The sequence below is a fragment of the Oncorhynchus gorbuscha genome, linkage group LG22 (assembly GCF_021184085.1).
Source record: "Oncorhynchus gorbuscha isolate QuinsamMale2020 ecotype Even-year linkage group LG22, OgorEven_v1.0, whole genome shotgun sequence".
Lineage (NCBI taxonomy): Eukaryota > Metazoa > Chordata > Actinopteri > Salmoniformes > Salmonidae > Oncorhynchus > Oncorhynchus gorbuscha.
In genome coordinates, this window is record NC_060194.1 from 47739337 (window position 1) to 47762433 (window position 23097).

The 23097-nt window shown below is 42.7% G+C and overlaps 1 protein-coding gene across 1 annotated transcript; it reads right to left on the reverse strand.

Annotated features, from left to right (window-relative positions):
* Positions 1–2801: 2801 nt before the first annotated feature.
* On the reverse strand, positions 2802–17409 carry LOC124009459 (transmembrane protein 200C-like). The gene is made up of 3 exons (XM_046321270.1): positions 17276–17409; positions 3442–3605; positions 2802–3113 (listed from the first exon to the last, which is right to left on the reverse strand). Exons 2-3 carry the CDS (start codon positions 3565–3567, stop codon positions 2802–2804), a joined length of 438 nt encoding a protein of 145 aa, XP_046177226.1. The 5' UTR covers positions 3568–3605; positions 17276–17409.
* Positions 17410–23097: the final 5688 nt, after the last annotated feature.

Consider the following 23097-nt stretch of genomic DNA (forward strand, 5'->3'; position numbering starts at 1 on the left):
ACACGGAACTTATCCTCTGCAGTTGGAACCAAAACTTATCCTCTAATTTGGATTCTCATCAGACCAAAGGACAGATTTCCACAGAGGTAACGGTCTTCCCTGTGGTGAATGTCCATTGCTTGTGTTTCTTGGCCCAATCAAGTCTCTTATTATTGGTGTCCTTTAGTTAGTGGTTTCATTGCAGCAATTCAACCATGAAGGCCTGATTTATGCAGTCTACTCTGAACATGTTGATGTTGAGATGAGTCTGTCTTGAACTCTGTGAAGCATTTATTTGGGCTGCAATTTCTGAGCAGCAGACAGTAACTCTGGTAACTCTAATGAACTTATCCTCTGCAGCAGAGGTATTCCTGTGGTGGTCCTCATGAGAGACAATTAACTGAACTTATCCTCTGCAGCAGAGGTAACTCTGGGTCTTCCTTTTCCTGTGGTGGTCCTCATGAGAAACAATTAACTCTAATGAACTTATCCTCTGCAGCAGAGGTAACTCTGGGTCTTCCTTTTCCTGTGGTGGTCCTCATGAGAAACAATTAACTCTAATGAACTTATCCTCTGGGTCTTCCATTCCCTGTGGTGGTCGTCATGAGAGACAATTAACTCTAATGAACTTATCCTCTGCAGCAGAGGTAACTCTGGGTCTTCCTTTTCCTGTGGCGGTCCTCATGAGAGACAGTTAACTCTAATGAACTTATCCTCTGCAGCAGAGGTAACTCTGGGTCTTCCATTCCCTGTGGTGGTCCTCATGAGAGACAATTAACTCTAATGAACTTATCCTCTGCAGCAGAGGTAACTCTGGGTCTTCCTTTTCCTGTGGTGGTCCTCATGAGAAACAATTAACTCTAATGAACTTATCCTCTGCAGCAGAGGTAACTCTGGGTCTTCCATTCCCTGTGGTGGTCCCCATGAGAGCCAGTTAACTCTAATGAACTTATCCTCTGCAGCAGAGGTAACTCTGGGTCTAGAAACAATTAACTCTAATGAACTTATCCTCTGCAGCAGAGGTAACTCTGGGTCTTCCTTTTCCTGTGTGGTCCTCATGAGAGACAATTAACTCTAATGAACTTATCCTCTGCAGCAGAGGTAACTCTGGGTCTTCCTTTTCCTCATGTGAACTTATCCTCTGCAGCAGTCCTCATGAGAGACAGTTTCATCATAGCGGATGATGGTTTTTTGTGACAGCACTTGAAGAAACTTTCAAAGGTCTTGACATTTTCGGGATTGACTGACCTTCATGACTTAAAGTAATGATGGACTGTCATTTCTCTTTGCTTATTTGATCTGTTCTTGCCATAATATGGTCTTGGGTCTTTTACCAAAGAGGACTATCTTCTGTATACCACCCATACCTTGTCACAAAACAACTGATTGGCTCAAACGCAATAACAAGGAAATAAATTCCACAAATGAACTTTTAACAAGGCACACCTGCTAATTTAAATACATTCCAGGTGACTAACTCATGAAGCTGGTTAAGAGAATGCCAAGTGTGTGCAAAGTTGTCGTAAAGGCTGGTGGCTACTTCGAAGAATCTCAAATATAAAATATATTTTGATTTGTTTAACACTTTTTTGTTTACTACATGATTCCATATGTGTTATTTCATAGTTTTGATGTCTTCACTATTATTCTACAATGTAGAAAATAGTAAAAAAAAAAAAACTGGAATGAGTAAGTGTGTCACATTTTGACTGGTACTGTACATGCAGACAAAAATCACACATTTTAAAACAACAGACTTGTAGGTCTACTGTACCTGCGCTTCTGGTCTCTGTAGATGCTAAACACACTTTCCGTGAACGTCTGGTTGCCTCTGGACCAGCTCCGCTGCCGACCCGCCCTTGACGGCCGTCTGTACTGCTGCTCACTGCTACCTGTCTCCCCCTGGTGGCTTGACACGGTAGTGGGTCGTCTGTACTGCTGCTCACTGCTACCTATCTCCCCCTGGTGGCTTGACACGGTAGTGGGTCGTCTGTACTGCTGCTCACTGCTACCTATCTCCCCCTGGTGGCTTGACACGGTAGTGGGCCGTCTGTACTGCTGCTCACTGCTACCTGTCTCCCCCTGGTGGCTTGACACGGTAGTGGGCCGTCTGTACTGCTGCTCACTGCTACCTATCTCCCCCTGGTGGCTTGACACGGTAGTGGAGGGCCAAGGACTGTGCTCTAGCATCTCGCCAGGATGGAACGAATTTATGTCCACACTGCCCCTAGACGGCACATAGTTCACCAGCCCGTTAATCGACGAGTAGTCCTTGGTCCGTGTGCTGTGGAGGTCGATGACCGTGGAGTAGATATCTCTGAGGTTGATGACTTTGGTCTTCTGGTCTCTGTTCTCGTGAAGCACGGCGTTAGCGCAGATGAAGAGGAAGATGCCAATCCCCATCACTAAGGGCCCAAACACCTTCAAGTTGTCTGAGTAGAGGTAGCTGTCCAGGAACTCAGACAGAAACCCCTCTGAGGGAGGACGAAGACTTGTCGACACAGATACAGGTTGAGGAACACTTCCATTCATAACATCACTCGTCTGATTTGTCAACTCAGCACTCGTCTGGTTGGTCAACTCCCCAACAGTCTGGTTGGTCAACTCCCCAACAGTCTGGTTGGTCAACTCCTCAACAGTCTGGTTGGTCAACTCCCCAACAGTCTCTGGTTGGTCAACTCAACTCCCAACAGTCTGGTTGGTCAACTCCCCAACAGTCTGGTTGGTCAACTCCTCAACAGTCTGGTTGGTCAACTCCTCAACAGTCTGGTTGGTCAACTCCTCAACAGTCTGGTTGGTCAACTCCTCAACAGTCTGGTTGGTCAACTCCCAACAACAGTCTGGTTGGTCAACTCCCCAACAGTCTGGTTGGTCAACTCCTCAACAGTCTGGTTGGCTGTGTTGTTGTCCTTATTATCGCTCCAGGTGACAGACACCAGGGGGCTCTTGGAGTAGCTCATCCTGCCGTTGTCTCTCCGCTCCTCCCCTGGTGATACCCCGGATGCCTTCCCCTGGCTGTGGCCTTCATGTGGCCAGTAGCCGAGTACAGCCATGGCTATCCCAACCATCAACACCACTACCCCCACCGCAGCTACCAGCCCAGATGGAGACCACAGGTTGAGTTTCCCCTTCACCTGGATTCATAAAAGATACAGACAGAACATCATGACCATGTTAGCTTCTGGGACATCTAAGGATGCGTCCCAATAATCTCTCCTTCCTCCTTAAAAGTGTGCACTTGTTCACTACCTCCCACAAATGTAAAAGTATTTAAAAGTTTTAGGCTCGAGGGAGTTTCCATGTACCAATAATTTCCTTTCAAATCCATGAAGAGAAGTGAAGAAGACAACTGCACATATTAGGAGAAAGGAGAGATTATTGGGATGTAACCTAAGATAAAACCAGATACAATACAACAGAGCATTATGGGTACTGTAGTTTGTAGTTCATCACGCTACCCACCACTACCACATCATTCCTCTTCTTCCTCTCTGCTTGTTTCCTCTTCCTCTGGTTCTCAGCGTGGTTCTTGGATCGCTGGGAGTCTTGTCGCCGGTTCATACGCAGCAAGCCGCCCGTGGCGATCATGGCGACGATTTGATTGGACGACGGGCTTGTCAATCAACCTGGAGGAGAGTCAGTTGCATTGAATTAAAACAAACACAGAAACAGTGACTTTGTTCTCTGAAGGTTAAAATGTAGTTCCTCAATAGGATGGATACATCCTGAACACCACCACAACATGCATCTAAAAAATATGGATCGATAGAATGAGTCCTGAAAACTGTGTTGCTTAGACAGAGAACCACAAGGATGTTAAATTGAGAACACATTCTTATTTTCAATGACAGCCTGGGAACAGTGGGGTTAACTGCCTTGTTCAGGGGCAGAACAACAGATTTTTACTTTGTCAGCTCGGGGGATTCGATCTTGCAGCCTTTCGGTTACAAGTCCAACGCTCTAACCACTAGGCCACCTACCGCCACTACACTCTAACCACTAGACTACCTGCCTCCCCTACACTCTAACCACTAGGCTTCCGACCGCCCTACACTCCAACCACTAGACTACCTGCCCCCCTACACTCTAACCACTAGACTACCTGCCCCCCCTACACTCTAACCACTAGGCTACATGCCACCCCTACACTCTAACCACTAGGCTACCTGCCGCCTCTACACTCTAACCACTAGGCTACCTGCCGCCCCTACACTCTAACCACTAGGCTACCTGCCGCCTCTACACTCTAACCACTAGGTTACCTGCCACCTCTACACTCTAACCACTAGGTTACCTGCCACCTCTACACTCTAACCACTAGGCTACCCTGCCACCTCTACACTCTAACCACTAGGTTACCTGCCACCTCTACACTCTAACCACTAGGCTACCAGCCCCCTCTACACTCTAACCACTAGGCTACCAGCCCCCTCTACACTCTAACCACTAGGCTACCCTACCACCTCTACACTCTAACCACTAGGCTACCCTACCACCTCTACACTCTAACCACTAGGCCACCCTGCCACCTCTACACTCTAACCACTAGGCTACCAGCCCCATGTAGTCAGTAGGATGTTAAATCAACCCTCCGAAACCCTCTTTGTATTTACAGACACAAACCCTTGTGTCCAGACGACCACCCATCATGCTGCTCTCTTCTCATCTCATCTCCTTCTAGCTCTCTGTTTTCTCTCTCTTCACACTGGTTTGAATCAACTTCGTTTTCATATCATTTCAACAAGATAAGGTACCATTTGGAACACAGCAAGATTGTCTTCATGCCTGGTCCAACCTTGAATCCCTCAATATATTCTCCCTCATTATCCTCATTATCCTCATTATCCCCGTTCTAGGGTTCACATTGACTAATAACTTATTACACTAATGATTATTCACAGCAGCAATTATAGGGACACTTTTTTCATAGAAGGATTTGAATATTCAATTTGATTTTGATTGTCTGACAGTCATATAACTCAGGGAAAGAGGTGCTGATTGTGCTATTATTATATGAGGGCGAAGAAGAAGAATGAAGAAGAGTGAAGAAGGAGATTGAAGAAGAAGATTGAAGAAGAAGAATGAAGAAGAAGAAGAAGAAGAATGAAGGAGAAGAAGAAGAAGAATGAAGGAGAAGGAGAAGAATGAAGGAGAAGAATGAAGTAGAGTGAAGGAGAAGAAGAAGAAGAATGAAGGAGAAGAAGAAGAAGAATGAAGTAGAGTGAAGGAGAAGAAGAATGAAGGAGAAGAAGAATGAAGAAGAATGAAGAAGGAGATTGAAGAAGAAGATTGAAGAAGAAGATTGAAGAAGAAGAATAAAGAAGAGTGAAGGAGAAGAAGAAGAAGAAGAATGAAGAAAAGAATAAAGAATGAAGGAGAAGAAGAAGAATGAAGGAGAAGAAGAAGAAGAATGGAGGAGAAGAAGAATGAAGAATGAAGGAGAAGAAGAAGTGAATGAAGGAGAAGAAGAAGAAGAATGAAGTAGAGTGAAGGAGAAGAAGAATGAAGGAGAAGAAGAAGAAGAATGAAGGAGAAGAAGAAGAAGAATGAAGGAGAAGAAGAAGAAGAATGAAGGAGAAGAAGAAGAATGAAGGAGAAGAAGAAGAAGAATGAAGGAGAAGAATGAAGGAGAAGAATGAAGTAGAGTGAAGAAGAAGAATGAAGTAGAGTGAAGGAGAAGAATGAAGGGAGAGGAATGAAGTAGAGTGAAGGAGAAGAATGAAGGAGAGGAATGAAGTAGAGTGAAGGAGAAGAATGAAGGAGAGGAATGAAGGAGAAGAATGAAGTAGAATGAAGGAGAAGAATGAAGGAGAAGAATGAAGTAGAAGTGAGAGAAGAATGAAGGAGAAGAATGAAGTAGAGTGAAGGAGAAGAATGAAGTAGAGAATGAAGGAAGGAAGAATGAAGTAGAATGAAGGAGAGGAATGATGGAGAAGAATGAAGTAGAATGAAGGAGAGGAATGATGGAGAAGAATGAAGAAGAGTGAAGAAGGAGATTGAAGAAGAAGATTGAAGAAAGAAGAATGAAGAGAAGAATAAAGAAGAAGAATAAAGAAGAGTGAAGGAGAAGAAGAAGAAGAATGAAGTAGAGTGAAGGAGAAGAATGAAGGAGAAGAAGGAAGGAGAAGAAGAATGAAGTAGAGTGAAGGAGAAGAATGAAGGAGAGGAATGAAGGAGAAGAATGAAGTAGAGTGAAGGAGAAGAATGAAGGAGAAGAATGAAGTAGAGGAATGAAGGAGAAGAGTGAAGGAGAAGAATGAAGAGAAGAATGAAGTAGAAGAATGAAGGAGAAGAATGAAGGAGAGTGAAGGAGAAGATTGAAGGAGAGGAATGAAGGAGAGAATGAAGGAGAAGAATGAAGGAGAAGAATGAAGTAGAAGAATGAAGGAGAAGAATGAAGTAGAGTGAAGGAGAAGAATGAAGGAGAGGAATGAAGGAGAAGAATGAAGGAGAAGAATGAAGGAGAGGAATGAAGGAGAAGAATGAAGTAGAGTGAAGGAGAAGAATGAAGGAGAAGAATGAAGGAGAAGAATGAAGTAGAGTGAAGGAGAAGAAGAAGACGAATGAAGTAGAGTGAAGGAGAAGAAGAATGAAGGAGAAGAAGAAGAAGAATGAAGGAGAAGAAGGAAGGAGAAGAATGAAGTAGAGTGAAGGAGAAGAATGAAGTAGAGTGAAGGAGAAGAATGAAGGAGAGGAATGAAGTAGAGTGAAGGAGAAGAATGAAGGAGAGGAATGAAGTAGAGTGAAGGAGAAGAATGAAGGAGAGGAATGAAGGAGAAGAATGAAGTAGAATGAAGGAGAAGAATGAAGGAGAAGAATGAAGGAGAAGAATGAAGTAGAGTGAAGGAGAAGAATGAAGGAGAAGAATGAAGTAGAGTGAAGGAGAAGAATGAAGTAGAGGAATGAAGGAGAAGAATGAAGTAGAATGAAGGAGAGGAATGATGGAGAAGAATGAAGTAGAATGAAGGAGAGGAATGATGGAGAAGAATGAAGAAGAGTGAAGAAGGAGATTGAAGAAGAAGATTGAAGAAGAAGAATGAAGAAGAAGAATAAAGAAGAAGAATAAAGAAGAGTGAAGGAGAAGAAGAAGAAGAATGAAGTAGAGTGAAGGAGAAGAATGAAGGAGAAGAAGAAGAAGAATGAAGGAGAAGAAGAAGTAGAGTGAAGGAGAAGAAGAAGAAGAATGAAGTAGAGTGAAGGAGAAGAAGAATGAAGGAGAAGAAGAAGAAGAATGAAGGAGAAGAAGAAGAAGAATGAAGGAGAAGAAGAAGAAGAATGAAGGAGAAGAAGAAGAAGAATGAAGGAGAAGAATGAAGGAGAAGAATGAAGTAGAGTGAAGAAGAAGAATGAAGTAGAGTGAATGAGAAGAATGAAGGAGAGGAATGAAGTAGAGTGAAGGAGAAGAATGAAGGAGAGGAATGAAGTAGAGTGAAGGAGAAGAATGAAGGAGAGGAATGAAGGAGAAGAATGAAGTAGAATGAAGGAGAAGAATGAAGGAGAAGAATGAAGTAGAGTGAAGGAGAAGAATGAAGGAGAAGAATGAAGTAGAGTGAAGGAGAAGAATGAAGTAGAGGAATGAAGGAGAAGAATGAAGTAGAATGAAGGAGAGGAATGATGGAGAAGAATGAAGTAGAATGAAGGAGAGGAATGATGGAGAAGAATGAAGAAGAGTGAAGAAGGAGATTGAAGAAGAAGATTGAAGAAGAAGAATGAAGAAGAAGAATAAAGAAGAAGAATAAAGAAGAGTGAAGGAGAAGAAGAAGAAGAATGAAGTAGAGTGAAGGAGAAGAATGAAGGAGAAGAAGGAAGGAGAAGAATGAAGTAGAGTGAAGGAGAAGAATGAAGGAGAGGAATGAAGGAGAAGAATGAAGGAGAATGAAGGAGAGGAATGAAGGAGAAGAAGAAGAAGTGAAGGAGAAGAATGAAGGAGAAGAATGAAGTAGAGTGAAGGAGAAGAATGAAGGAGAAGAATGAAGTAGAAGAATGAAGGAGAAGAATGAAGTAGAGTGAAGGAGAAGATTGAAGGAGAGGAATGAAGGAGAGGAATGAAGGAGAAGAATGAAGGAGAAGAATGAAGTAGAAGAATGAAGGAGAAGAATGAAGTAGAGTGAAGGAGAAGAATGAAGGAGAGGAATGAAGGAGAAGAATGAAGGAGAAGAATGAAGGAGAGGAATGAAGGAGAAGAATGAAGTAGAGTGAAGGAGAAGAATGAAGGAGAAGAATGAAGGAGAAGAATGAAGTAGAGTGAAGGAGAAGAAGAAGAAGAATGAAGTAGAGTGAAGGAGAAGAAGAATGAAGGAGAAGAAGAAGAAGAATGAAGGAGAAGAAGGAAGGAGAAGAATGAAGGAGAAGAATGAAGTAGAGGAATGAAGTAGAGTGAAGGAGAAGAATGAAGGAGAGGAATGAAGTAGAGTGAAGGAGAAGAATGAAGGAGAGGAATGAAGGAGAAGAATGAAGTAGAATGAAGGAGAAGAATGAAGGAGAAGAATGAAGGAGAAGAATGAAGTAGAGTGAAGGAGAAGAATGAAGGAGAAGAATGAAGTAGAGTGAAGGAGAAGAATGAAGTAGAGAATGAAGGAGAAGAATGAAGTAGAATGAAGGAGAGGAATGATGGAGAAGAATGAAGTAGAATGAAGGAGGAATGATGGAGAAGAATGAAGAAGAGTGAAGAAGGAGATGAAGAAGAAGATTGAAGAAGAAGAATGAAGAAGAAGAATAAAGAAGAAGAATAAAGAAGAGTGAAGGAGAAGAAGAAGAAGAAGAATGAAGTAGAGTGAAGGAGAAGAATGAAGGAGAAGAAGAAGGAGAAGAATGAAGAAGTGAAGGAGAGAGAATGAAGGAGAGGAATGAAGGAGAAGAATGAAGGAGAATGAAGGAGAGGAATGAAGGAGAAGAATGAAGAAGAATGAAGGAGAAGAAGAAGAATGAAGGAGAAGAATGAAGTAGAGAGTGAAGGAGAAGAATGAAGGAGAAGAATGAAGTAGAAGAATGAAGGAGAAGAATGAAGTAGAGTGAAAGAGAAGAATGAAGGAGAGGAATGAAGGAGAGGAATGAAGGAGAAGAATGAAGGAGAAGAATGAAGTAGAAGAATGAAGGAGAAGAATGAAGGAGAGGAATGAAGGAGAAGAATGAAGTAGAGTGAAGGAGAAGAATGAAGGAGAAGAATGAAGTAGAGTGAAGGAGAAGAAGTGAAGGAGAAGAATTAAGTAGAATGAAGGAGAAGAATTAAGTAGAATGAAGGAGAATGAAGGAGAAGAATTAAGAATGAAGGAGAAGAATGAAGGAGAATGAAGGAGAAGAATGAAGGAGAGTGAAGGAGAAGAATGAAGTAGAGTGAAGGAGAAGAATGAAGTAGAGTGAAGGAATGAAGTAGAGTGAAGGAGAAGAATGAAGTAGAATGAAGGAGAAGAATGAAGTAGAAAGGAGAAGAATGAAGTAGAATGAAGGAGAAGAATGAAGAAGAATGAAGTAGAATGAAGGAGAAGAATGAAGGAGAATGAAGGAGAGGAATGAAGGAGAATGAAGGAGAATGAAGTAGAGTGAAGGAGAAGAATGAAGAAGAATGAATGAAGGAGAAGAATGAAGGAGAATGAAGGAGAAATGAAGGAGAATGAAGGAGAATGAAGTAGAGTGAAGGAGAAGAATGAAGTAGAATGAAGGAGAAGAATGAAGAGAGTGAAGGAGAAGAATGAAGTAGAATGAAGGAGAAGAATGAAGAAGAAGAAGTAGTATGAAGGAGAAGAATGAAGGAGAATGAAGGAGAGGAATGAAGGAGAATGAAGGAGAATGAAGTAGAGGAAGGAGAAGAATGAAGGAGAGTGAAGGAGAATGAAGGAGAATGAAGTAGAGTGAAGGAGAAGAAAAAGGAGAATGAAGGAGAAGAATGAAGTAGAATGAAGGAGAAGAATTAAGTAGAATGAAGGAGAATGAAGTAGAGAAGGAGAAGAATGAAGGAGAAGAATGAAGGAGAGTGAAGGAGAATGAAGGAGAATGATGTAGAGTGAAGGAGAAGAATGAAGGAGAAGAGTGAAGTAGAAGAATGAAGGAGAAGAGTGAAGTAGAAGAATGAAGGAGAATGAAGGAGAAGAATGAAGTAGAGTGAAGGAGAAGAATTAAGTAGAATGAAGGAGAAGAATGAAGGAGAGCAATGAAGGAGAAGAATGAAGGAGAATGAAGGAGAGGAATGAAGGAGAATGAAGGAGAAGAATTAAGTAGAATGAAGGAGAAGAATGAAGGAGAATGAAGGAGAAGAATGAAGGAGAGCAATGAAGGAGAAGAATGAAGGAGAGCAATGAAGGAGAAGAATGAAGGAGAATGAAGGAGAGGAATGAAGGAGAATGAAGGAGAAGAATTAAGGAGAATGAAGGAGAAGAATGAAGGAGAATGAAGGAGAGGAATGAAGGAGAATGAAGGAGAAGAATGAAGTAGAATGAAGGAGAAGAATGAAGGAGAAGAATGAAGTAGAGTGAAGGAGAAGAATGAAGGAGAAGAGTGAAGTAGAAGAATGAAGGAGAGTGAAGGAGAAGAATGATTGGGTATTTGTCTTTATTAGTGTTTCTACACTGTGTTGATTTAAGCTCCCCTTCTTTCTACTCTCTATCTCTTTCTGTAAACTTCCATATCCTCTAGCTTGGAATCTGTCTGGGAACTGGGGCTCCGATGGATTCTGAAGTAGGAACAATATAGCATATGCAGAATGATAATATTAGATAGATAGGAGATATGCCCAGATGGCTGTTGGGAACAGACAGTCAACCTGCACTGAAGAGAGACGATGTGGGCGGCAGATCACTTTGGTGAGAGAGAGAGTGTGAGAGAGAGAGAGAGAGAGAGAGAGAGAGAGAGAGAGAGAGAGAGAGAGAGAGAGAGAGAGAGAGAGAGAGAGAGAGAGAGAGAGAGAGAAGAGAGAGAGAGATGGAGAAGGGGGGTGAGAGAGAGAGAGAGACAGAGAGAGAGAGAGAGAGAGAGAGAGAGAGAGAGAGAGAGAGAGAGAGAGAGAGAGAGAGAGAGAGAGAGAGAGAGAGAGAGAGAGAGAGACTATACTATACTATACTATACTTGACTATACTTACACTCTTTGACATTATCCTCATTGAAAGAATACCAGAATATAGTTCATTTCCCACCATCTGATGTTCCCAGAATCTCTATGTTAACCAAGGGGTTTCAAATGTCACATCAGTAGTGTAGAGGGAGGATAAAGGGCAGAAGAGGTATTTATGACTGTCATAAACCTACCCCAGGCCAACGTCATGACACTGGGCACATGGACTATGGTGGTCTGCTTGAAAAATGTTGGTATTACAGACTCAATCAGGGACATGTTGAACATTTCAGTGAAGACACCTGCCAGTTGGTCAGCACATCCCCAGAGCACACGTCCTGGTAATCCCTCTGGCCGCGCAGCCTTGTGTATGTTGACCTGTTTAAAGGTCTTACTCACGTCGGCTACGGAGAGCGTGATCACACAGTCGTCCGGAACAGCTGATGCTCTCATGCATGCCTCAGTGTTGCTTGCCTCGAAGTGAGAATAAAAGGGATTTAGCTCGTCTGGTCGGCTCGTGTCACTGGGCAGCTCGCGGCCGTGCTTCCCTTTGTAGTCTGTAATAGTTTGCAAGCCCAGCCAAATAAGACGAGCGTCGGAGTCGGTGTAGTATGATTCAATCTTAGTCTTGTATTGGCGCTTTGCCTGTTTGATGGTTCGTCGGAGGGCATACCAGGATTTCTTAGCAAGTCCCGCACCTTGAAAGCGGCAGCTCAATTCGAATGTTGCCTGTATTCCATGGCTTCTGGTTGGGATATGTACGGTCACTGTGGGGATGACGTCCTCGATGCACTAGACCAAGGTGTTGAAAGACAGAGCTCGACAGGCAATAAGGAAGCTCCATTTTTGAAAGATGAGCATTAGAAATACTAAAAAAGCATTTCTACACAAAATAACTTCTCCGGGTAAGAGTTAAAACACTTTTATGTGGACAGATGCATTAATAATCGAATGTTTCAAGCAAATACAAAAATCACTAAATAAATAAAACCTAATCATCACATTGGCAGTCTAATGAATTGATGGATTGAATCTAATGAATGAAATGTTTTCCTTGATTTGCACTCAGAGCTCCAACTATAGGAGGAGCCCATACAAATCTGTGAAGAATGTGGCCTTTTATAAACACATTTAATGCCACACTTTACTCTCTAAGACTACAGGCAATAGCAGAATCTGTTATACCACAACAACAAAAAATGACAGGGTAAAGGAGACTCTGCAGACTCTGACAAACTGAGATCTATCTTTTTTTCTTTTTCTTACCTTTTCTTGAATGCAACCGTCTAATCGAGGTCTATAAAAAGGGACACCTATTGTAGGATCTGTCAAGCCTGAAGGAGGAAATTATTGTCCTAAAAAGGAGCACAGACTCACCCAATGATGAAGACAGTAAATATGCGCATTCACCCGGGAATATGGAAGCTCTCTGCTATAGTGACAAAAACATAAGCTACTGTTTGCTCACTACCCTTTTGTGAGTTGAGAAATTTGATGGCCTAACTAAAGACAGGTTAGAGATTTTTTCTTCGGCTCCTCTCTTCAGTGTTTTTCCATTGTATTTTTGTATGGCAATTGTATTTCAAAATATTGTGACAGGGCTAAGCCTGTATTAGACGTATATTATATATGATATATATTAGATGCTTTTCACTGACAGTTAAATCAACAATCGGCCAGGGGGAATATTGGCCATTTGGCAATTCTGACAAATGCCAGATGGGCTGGACCCTTCTTTAGTTGGGTGGGTCGAAATTGACACACACACACCAATTTTTTATATATTTATAAATAGGCCTCCTGAGTGGTGCTGTATCGCAGTGTTGTGGTATCAATACAGCCTGTGGTTCAAACCCGGGCTGTGTCATTACCAGCCGTGACCGGGAGTCCCATAGGGCGGAGGGCCGGGGGGCGTCTGCAGGCTGACTTCGGTCATCAGTCGAACTGTGTTTCCTCCGACACATTGGTGCAGCTGGATTCCGGGTTAGGTGGGTGGGTGTTAAAAAGCATGTTTCGGAGAACACATGACTCGACCTTCACCTCTCCAGAGCCGGTTGGGGAGTTGCAACGATGAGACAAGATCGTAATCACGAATTTGGGTAGAAAAATTGGGGGTACATTTAAAAATAAATAAACAATTTAATTGAAAATGTGACGTGGCCAGCGGCCTGTTAAGAAGTATTCTTATTGAAAATGTGACATGGCCAGCGGCCCGTTACGAAGTATTTTAATTGAAAATGTGACATGGCCAGCGGCCTGTTAAGAAGTATTTTTATTGAAAATGTGACATGGCCAGCGGCCCGTTAAGAAGTATTTTTATTGAAAATGTGACATGGCCAGCGGCCTGTTAAGAAGTATTTTTTGTTGTTGTTACTAATCTATAATGATTTGGTCAAACATTATCCTCATGATTCTAGTAATGAAAGTGTGCCTGTTTCACTGGGGCCTGCTGCTGTAATACGCGAGACACTATCCTCTCCCTCCATGAGTTCAGGTGAAAACATTTGTTTTTGAAGGTAGACCATTTCAAAATGCAATTGCGGTAAAAAACACAGCATTGGAAAGCTTCGTCACTGTTGAAGAGAAGGAGGAGAGGAGGTTCTCGGCTTTCTGTAGGCCCATAGGGCGACAACCGCAGAGTTTTTCTAGAACATTTAATGTCGGGTGACTACATGGCTAATAGCAGTGCCTGTTATATTTTCTAGAACATTTAATGTCGGGTGACTACATGGCTAGTAGCAGTGCCTATTATATTTTCTAGAACATTTAATGTCGGGTGACTACATGGCTAGTAGCAGTGCCTATTATATTTTCTAGAACATTTAATGTCGGGTGACTACATGGCTAGTAGCAGTGCCTATTATATTTTCTAGAACATTTAATGTCGGGTGACTACATGGCTAGTAGCAGTGCCTATTATATTTTCTAGAACATTTAATGTCGGGTGACTACATGGCTAGTAGCAGTGCCTATTATATTTTCTAGAACATTTAATGTCGGGTGACTACATGGCTAGTAGCAGTGCCTATTATATTTTCTAGAACATTTAATGTCGGGTGACTACATGGCTAGTAGCAGTGCCTATTATATTTTCTAGAACATTTAATGTCGGGTGACTACATGGCTAGTAGCAGTGCCTATTATATTTTCTAGAACATTTAATGTCGGGTGACTACATGGCTAGTAGCAGTGCCTATTATATTTTCTAGAACATTTAATGTCGGGTGACTACATGGCTAGTAGCAGTGCCTATTATATTTTCTAGAACATTTAATGTCGGGTGACTACATGGCTAGTAGCAGTGCCTATTATATTTTCTAGAACATTTAATGTCGGGTGACTACATGGCTAGTAGCAGTGCCTATTATATTTTCTAGAACATTTAATGTCGGGTGACTACATGGCTAGTAGCAGTGCCTATTATATTTTCTAGAACATTTAATGTCGGGTGACTACATGGCTAGTAGCAGTGCCTATTATATTTTCTAGAACATTTAATGTCGGTTGACTACATGGCTAGTAGCAGTGCCTGTTATATTTTCTAGAACATTTAATGTCGGTTGACTACATGGCTAGTAGCAGTGCCTATTATATTTTCTAGAACATTTAATGTCGGGTGACTACATGGCTAGTAGCAGTGCCTATTATATTTTCTAGAACATTTAATGTCGGGTGACTACATGGCTAGTAGCAGTGCCTATTATATTTTCTAGAACATTTAATGTCGGGTGACTACATGGCTAGTAGCAGTGCCTATTATATTTCGATTTAGCGATCCACTTAGTGTGTATTGTTTCCACTTCCTCAGGAGTTGAAGGTTGAAAGTTTAATTAGCCTATGATATTAGTTATATGTAATATGTAATGAAAGATGAGACAGCTTTTTTTCACGGATCAGACAAAAGTTCATTACAGATAAATATAACAGAGAAAATCTTAACAGGCCCATGGGTCACTGACCATGTCACGTTTGACATTTTTTAAAGGTAGTTTTAAAATATCATTTTTTTGTTGTAGCTGTTGATATAGGTCAAAGCCCAGCACATCCAACTCAAAAAGGGTCCAGCCCATCTGGCATATGACAGAATTGCCAGATGGCCAATCCGCCCTTGGCCCGAAATAGGGTGAGAAGGTGACACTGAAAAAGTCCAGACCTTCTTTCCCTAGACATCCGTCTCCAATGCTAACCAAAACACATATATCCTCACCCTAACCATCCAATGCTAACCTAAATATATATATCCTCACCCTAACCCTCCAATGCTAACCAAAACACATATATCCTCACCCTAACCATCCAATGCTAACCTAAACACATATATCCTCACCCTAACCATCCAATGCTAACCAAAACACATATATCCTCACACAAACCCTCCAATATTAACCTAAATATATATATCCTCACCATAAGCCTCCAATACTAACCAAAACAAATATATCCTCACACTATCCCACCAATGCTAACCAAAACACATATATCCTCACCATAAGCCTCCAATGCTAACCAAAACACATATATCCTCACCCTAACCCTCCAATACTAACCAAAACACATATATCCTCACCCAAACCCTCCAATACTAACCTAAATATATATATCCTCACCATAAGCCTCCAATACTAACCTAAATATATATATCCTCACCATGAGCCTCAAATACTAACCAAAACACATATATCCTCACCCTAACCCTCCAATGCTAACCAAAACACATATATCCTCACCATAAGCCTCCAATGCTAACCAAAACACATATATCCTCACCCTAACCCTCCAATACTAACCAAAACACATATATCCTCACCCAAACCCTCCAATACTAACCTAAATATATATATCCTCACCATAAGCCTCCAATACTAACCTAAATATATATATCCTCACCATGAGCCTCAAATACTAACCAAAACACATATATCCTCACACTAACCCTCCACTGCTAACCAAAACACATATATCCTCACCCTAACCCTCCAATACTAACCAAAACACATATATCCTCACCCAAACCCTCCAATACTAACCTAAATATATATATCCTCACCATAAGCCTCCAATACTAACCTAAATATATATATCCTCACCATGAGCCTCAAATACTAACCAAAACAAATATATCCTCACACTAACCCTCCAATGCTAACCTAAACACATATATCCTCACACTAACCCTCCACTGCTAACCAAAACACATATATCCTCACCATAACCCTCCAATGCTAACCAAAACACATATATCCTCACCATAACCCTCCAATACTAACCTAAACACATATATCCTCACACTAACCATCCACTGCTAACCAAAACACACTTGAGTTTCACACATGCAGACTTTGACGATAAACATGCACAGTTCTCGCTGAGGTCAATGTAGACCCGAATGCGCGTTGACATGACGGGCTGAACTGGCTATTTAGGATACAGACACTACACATGTAATTCAACTTAATTTGACTTTCTTTTAGCCTTCTACCACTGCCAAAATTCGACTAGCCACTGCTAGTGCACTTCCCTGTCTGGGATGACCATAGGTCGTCAATGTCCAGAGGCTAGAGGGCAGAGCCCAAACAAACCAGGTTCACAGACACGTTTCCTATTTAGGCTATTTAGCCTATTGTCAATTGCCATTGTAAATACGATTGTAATTAAACATGGCAGATTATTGAAATAACTACAAACCGATTGTTTTTCTTATGATGTGGTTTGGAAATCAAATAGGCTGACATGCACATATTGAAAATGTTTGAAGTGTGATGATTTGCTTATTATACAGATGCAGGATCTTAATTTGAGCCAGTATGCTATGGCAGGAAAATAATCCTGCAGCAACAAGATGTGTTTAGGGCTCCCGAGTGGCGCAACGGTCTAAGGCACTGCATTTCAGTGCTAGAGGCATCACTACAGACCCAGGTTTGATTCTAGGCTGTATCACAACTGAGTCCCATAGGGCGACGGACAATTGCTAACATAAATAAATTAAATACAAAACAGGAAATGTGAATTCTTTTGTGGATTGTTATTATTGGACATTAGGGCAAATCAATTCTGACATTTTAAAGTGGAAATTACTCATTTTAGATGCCTTTTTAAACCTTGAATACACTACAAGTTAGTATTTCCTGCTATGCAGGACAATTCTTAGCAACAAAAGAGTGATCGGATGAAGATCCTAAATCTGTAGCCTATACATAAAGGTACAATAAATCTCTGACAGTTAAACATGCAGTAAAACAACATAAATCCTACCGACTGTCTTAGCAGTAAATGGTTCATGTTCCTGCATCCTCCAAAGCCTCGTGTCTGGGGCTGTGTGTAATCCGCCAGTCTCTGTCTCTCTCTTTCTCTCTCTCTCTCTGTCTCTCTCACTCTCTCTCTTTCTCTGTGTCTCTCACTCTCCCTCTCTCTTTCTCTCTCTCTCTCTCTCTGTCTCTCTCACTCTCTCTCCCTCTCTCTCTCTCTCACTCCTCTCTCTCTCTCTCTCTCTCTCTCTCTCTCTCTCTCTCTCTCTCTCTCTCTCTCTCTCTCTCTCTCTCTCTCTCTCTCTCTCTCTCTCTCTCTCTCTGTCTCTCTCTCTCTCTCTTTGTGCTCTCCGCTCCCTAGTTGCGTCTCTGTGGAAGCAAAGCGAAATCTTCCCAATATAGACTTCCACAAAAGGGGCGGAGCAAGCAATTGCAATTACGATTATTGGACGATCTGAAAATCAATTTAGCTTGTTCGAAATCAATTTACACTACAGGAAGTGTGCGCGATAGATGAATTCCTGTAGTCTTGAAAATGATCCTTAGCAGGCGCTGTGAATCTCTAACAACAGTAGGCTGTGAATCTCTAACAACAGTAGACTGTGAATCTCTAACAACAGTAGGCTGTGAATCTCTAACAACAGTAGGCTGTGAATCTCTAACAACAGTAGACTGTGAATCTCTAACAACAGTAGACTGTGAATCTCTAACAACAGTAGGCTGTGAATCTCTAACAACAGTAGACTGTGAATCTCTAACAACAGTAGGCTGTGAATCTATAACAACAGTAGGCTGTGAATCTCTAACAACAGTAGACTGTGAATCTCTAACAACAGTAGGCTGTGAATCTATAACAACAGTAGGCTGTGAATCTATAACAACAGTAGGCTGTGAATCTCTAACAACAGTAGGCTGTGAATCTATAACAACAGTAGGCTGTGAATCTATAACAACAGTAGGCTGTGAATCTCTAACAACAGTAGGCTGTGAATCTCTAACAACAGTAGACTGTGAATCTCTAACAACAGTAGACTGTGAATCTCTAACAACAGTAGGCTGTGAATCTATAACAACAGTAGGCTGTGAATCTATAACAACAGTAGGCTGTGAATCTCTAACAACAGTAGGCTGTGAATCTCTAACAACAGTAGGCTGTGAATCTATAACAACAGTAGGCTGTGAATCTATAACAACAGTAGACTGTGAATCTATAACAACAGTAGACTGTGAATCTATAACAACAGTAGGCTGTGAATCTCTAACAACAGTAGACTGTGAATCTCTAACAACAGTAGACTGTGAATCTCTAACAACAGTAGGCTGTGAATCTATAACAACAGTAGACTGTGAATCTCTAACAACAGTAGGCTGTGAATCTATAACAACAGTAGGCTGTTGATCTCTAACAACAGTAGACTGTGAATCTCTAACAACAGTAGACTGTGAATCTCTAACAACAGTAGACTGTGAATCTATAACAACAGTAGACTGTGAATCTATAACAACAGTAGACTGTTGATCTCTAACAACAGTAGACTGTGAATCTCTAACAACAGTAGACTGTGAATCTATAACAACAGTAGGCTGTGAATCTCTAACAACAGTAGACTGTTGATCTCTAACAACAGTAGGCTGTGAATCTATAACAACAGTAGGCTGTGAATCTCTAACAACAGTAGACTGTGAATCTCTAACAACAGTAGGCTGTGAATCTCTAACAACAGTAGGCTGTGAATCTCTAACAACAGTAGGCTGTGAATCTCTAACAACAGTAGACTGTGAATCTCTAACAACAGTAGGCTGTGAATCTCTAACAACAGTAGAATGTTGATCTCTAACAACAGTAGGCTGTGGATCTCTAACAACAGTAGGCTGTGAATCTCTAACAACAGTAGGCTGTGAATCTCTAACAACAGTAGGCTGTGAATCTCTAACAACAGTAGGCTGTGAATCTCTAACAACAGTAGGCTGTGAATCTCTAACAACAGTAGGCTGTGAATCTCTAACAACAGTAGACTGTGAATCTCTAACAACAGTAGACTGTGAATCTCTAACAACAGTAGGCTGTGAATCTCTAACAACAGTAGACTGTGAATCTCTAACAACAGTAGGCTGTGAATCTATAACAACAGTAGGCTGTGAATCTCTAACAACAGTAGACTGTGAATCTCTAACAACAGTAGGCTGTGAATCTATAACAACAGTAGGCTGTGAATCTATAACAACAGTAGGCTGTGAATCTCTAACAACAGTAGGCTGTGAATCTATAACAACAGTAGGCTGTGAATCTATAACAACAGTAGGCTGTGAATCTCTAACAACAGTAGGCTGTGAATCTCTAACAACAGTAGACTGTGAATCTCTAACAACAGTAGACTGTGAATCTCTAACAACAGTAGACTGTGAATCTCTAACAACAGTAGGCTGTGAATCTCTAACAACAGTAGGCTGTGAATCTCTAACAACAGTAGGCTGTGAATCTCTAACAACAGTAGGCTGTGAATCTATAACAACAGTAGGCTGTGAATCTATAACAACAGTAGACTGTGAATCTATAACAACAGTAGACTGTGAATCTATAACAACAGTAGGCTGTGAATCTCTAACAACAGTAGACTGTGAATCTCTAACAACAGTAGACTGTGAATCTCTAACAACAGTAGGCTGTGAATCTATAACAACAGTAGACTGTGAATCTCTAACAACAGTAGGCTGTGAATCTATAACAACAGTAGGCTGTTGATCTCTAACAACAGTAGACTGTGAATCTCTAACAACAGTAGACTGTGAATCTCTAACAACAGTAGACTGTGAATCTATAACAACAGTAGACTGTGAATCTATAACAACAGTAGACTGTTGATCTCTAACAACAGTAGACTGTGAATCTCTAACAACAGTAGACTGTGAATCTATAACAACAGTAGGCTGTGAATCTCTAACAACAGTAGACTGTTGATCTCTAACAACAGTAGGCTGTGAATCTATAACAACAGTAGGCTGTGAATCTCTAACAACAGTAGACTGTGAATCTCTAACAACAGTAGGCTGTGAATCTCTAACAACAGTAGGCTGTGAATCTCTAACAACAGTAGGCTGTGAATCTCTAACAACAGTAGACTGTGAATCTCTAACAACAGTAGGCTGTGAATCTCTAACAACAGTAGAATGTTGATCTCTAACAACAGTAGGCTGTGGATCTCTAACAACAGTAGGCTGTGAATCTCTAACAACAGTAGGCTGTGAATCTCTAACAACAGTAGGCTGTGAATCTCTAACAACAGTAGGCTGTGAATCTATAACAACAGTAGACTGTTGATCTCTAACAACAGTAGGCTGTGGATCTCTAACAACAGTAGGCTGTGAATCTCTAACAACAGTAGACTGTTGATCTCTAACAACAGTAGGCTGTGAATCTATAACATTTACATTACATTTAAGTCATTTAGCAGACGCTCTTATCCAGAGCGACTTACAAATTGGTGCATTCACCTTATGACATCCAGTGGGACAGTCACTTAACAATAGTGCATCTAAAACTTAGGGGGGTGGGGTGAGAGGGATTACTTAACCTATCCTAGGTATTCCTTAAAGAGGTGGGGTTTCAGGTGTCTCCGGAAGGTGGTGATTGACTCCGCTGTCCTGGCGTCGTGAGGGAGTTTGTTCCACCATTGGGGGGCCAGGGCAGCGAACAGTTTTGACTGGGCTGAGCGGGAGCTGTACTTCCTCAGTGGTAGGGAGGCGAGCAGGCCAGAGGTGGATGAACGCAGTGCCCTTGTTTGGGTGTAGGGCCTGATCAGAGCCTGGAGGTACTGAGGTGCCGTTCCCCTCACAGCTCCGTAGGCAAGCACCATGGTCTTGTAGCGGATGCGAGCTTCAACTGGAAGCCAGTGGAGAGAACGGAGGAGCGGGGTGACGTGAGAGAACTTGGGAAGGTTGAACACCAGACGGGCTGCGGCGTTCTGGATGAGTTGAAGGGGTTTAATGGCACAGGCAGGGAGCCCAGCCAACAGCGAGTTGCAGTAATCCAGACGGGAGATGACAAGTGCCTGGATTAGGACCTGCGCCGCTTCCTGTGTGAGGCAGGGTCGTACTCTGCGGATGTTGTAGAGCATGAACCTACAGGAACGGGCCACCGCCTTGATGTTAGTTGAGAACGACAGGGTGTTGTCCAGGATCACGCCAAGGTTCTTGGCGCTCTGGGAGGAGGACACAATGGAGTTGTCGACCGTGATGGCGAGATCATGGAACGGGCAGTCCTTCCCGGGAGGAAGAGCAGCTCCGTCTTGCCGAGGTTCAGCTTGAGGTGGTGATCCGTCATCCACACTGATATGTCTGCCAGACATGCAGAGATGCGATTCGCCACCTGGTCATCAGAAGGGGGAAAGGAGAAGATTAATTGTGTGTCGTCTGCATAGCAATGATAAGAGAGACCATGTGAGGTTATGACAGAGCCAAGTGACTTGGTGTATAGCGAGAATAGGAGAGGGCCAAGAACAGAGCCCTGGGGGACACCAGTGGTGAGAGCGCGTGGTGAGGAGACAGATTCTCGCCACGCCACCTGGTAGGAGCGACCTGTCAGGTAGGACGCAATCCAAGCGTGGGCCGCGCCGGAGATGCCCAACTCGGAGAGGGTGGAGAGGAGGATCTGATGGTTCACAGTATCGAAGGCAGCCGATAGATCTAGAAGGATGAGAGCAGAGGAGAGAGAGTTAGCTTTAGCAGTGCGGAGCGCCTCCGTGATACAGAGGAGAGCAGTCTCAGTTGAATGACTAGTCTTGAAACCTGACTGATTTGGATCAAGAAGGTCATTCAGAGAGAGATAGCGGGAGAGCTGGCCAAGGACGGCACGTTCAAGAGTTTTGGAGAGAAAAGAAAGAAGGGATACTGGTCTGTAATTGTTGACATCGGAGGGATCGAGTGTAGGTTTTTTCAGAAGGGGTGCAACTCTCGCTCTCTTGAAGACGGAAGGGACGTAGCCAACGGTCAGGGATGAGTTGATGAGCGAGGTGAGGTAAGGGAGAAGGTCTCCGGAAATGGTCTGGAGAAGAGAGGAGGGGATAGGGTCAAGCGGGCAGGTTGTTGGGCGGCCGGCCGTCACAAGACGCGAGATTTCATCTGGAGAGAGAGGGGAGAAAGAGGTCAGAGCACAGGGTAGGGCAGTGTGAGCAGAACCAGCGGTGTCGTTTGACTTAGCAAACGAGGATCGGATGTCGTCGACCTTCTTTTCAAAATGGTTGACGAAGTCATCTGCAGAGAGGGAGGAGGGGGGGGAGGGGGCGGAGGATTCAGGAGGGAGGAGAAGGTGGCAAAGAGCTTCCTAGGGTTAGAGGCAGATGCTTGGAATTTAGCGTGGTAGAAAGTGGCTTTAGCAGCAGAGACAGAGGAGGAAAATGTAGAGAGGAGGGAGTGAAAGGATGCCAGGTCCGCAGGGAGGCGAGTTTTCCTCCATTTCCGCTCGGCTGCCCGGAGCCCTGTTCTGTGAGCTCGCAATGAGTCATCGAGCCACGGAGCGGGAGGGGAGGACCGAGCCGGCCTGGAGGATAGGGGACATAGAGAGTCAAGGGATGCAGAGAGGGAGGAGAGGAGGGTTGAGGAGGCAGAATCAGGAGATAGGTGGGAGAAGGTTTGAGCGGAGGGAAGAGATGATAGGATGGAAGAGGAGAGAGTAGCGGGGGAGAGAGAGCGAAGGTTGGGACGGCGCGATACCATCCGAGTAGGGGCAGTGTGGGAGGTGTTGGATGAGAGCGAGAGGGAAAAGGATACAAGGCAGTGGTCGGAGACTTGGAGGGGAGTTGCAGTGAGGTTAGTGGAAGAACAGCATCTAGT

Excerpts from the sequence above, each read along its gene's own strand:
- LOC124009459 (XM_046321270.1), bottom strand. The coding sequence starts at position 3,567 with ATGATCGCCACGGGCGGCTTGCTGCGTATGAACCGGCGACAAGACTCC. Across the intron at positions 3,114-3,441 it reads AGAGGAATGATGTGGTAGTG|GTGAAGGGGAAACTCAACCT; the intron begins GTGGGTAGCGTG and ends TTATGAATCCAG.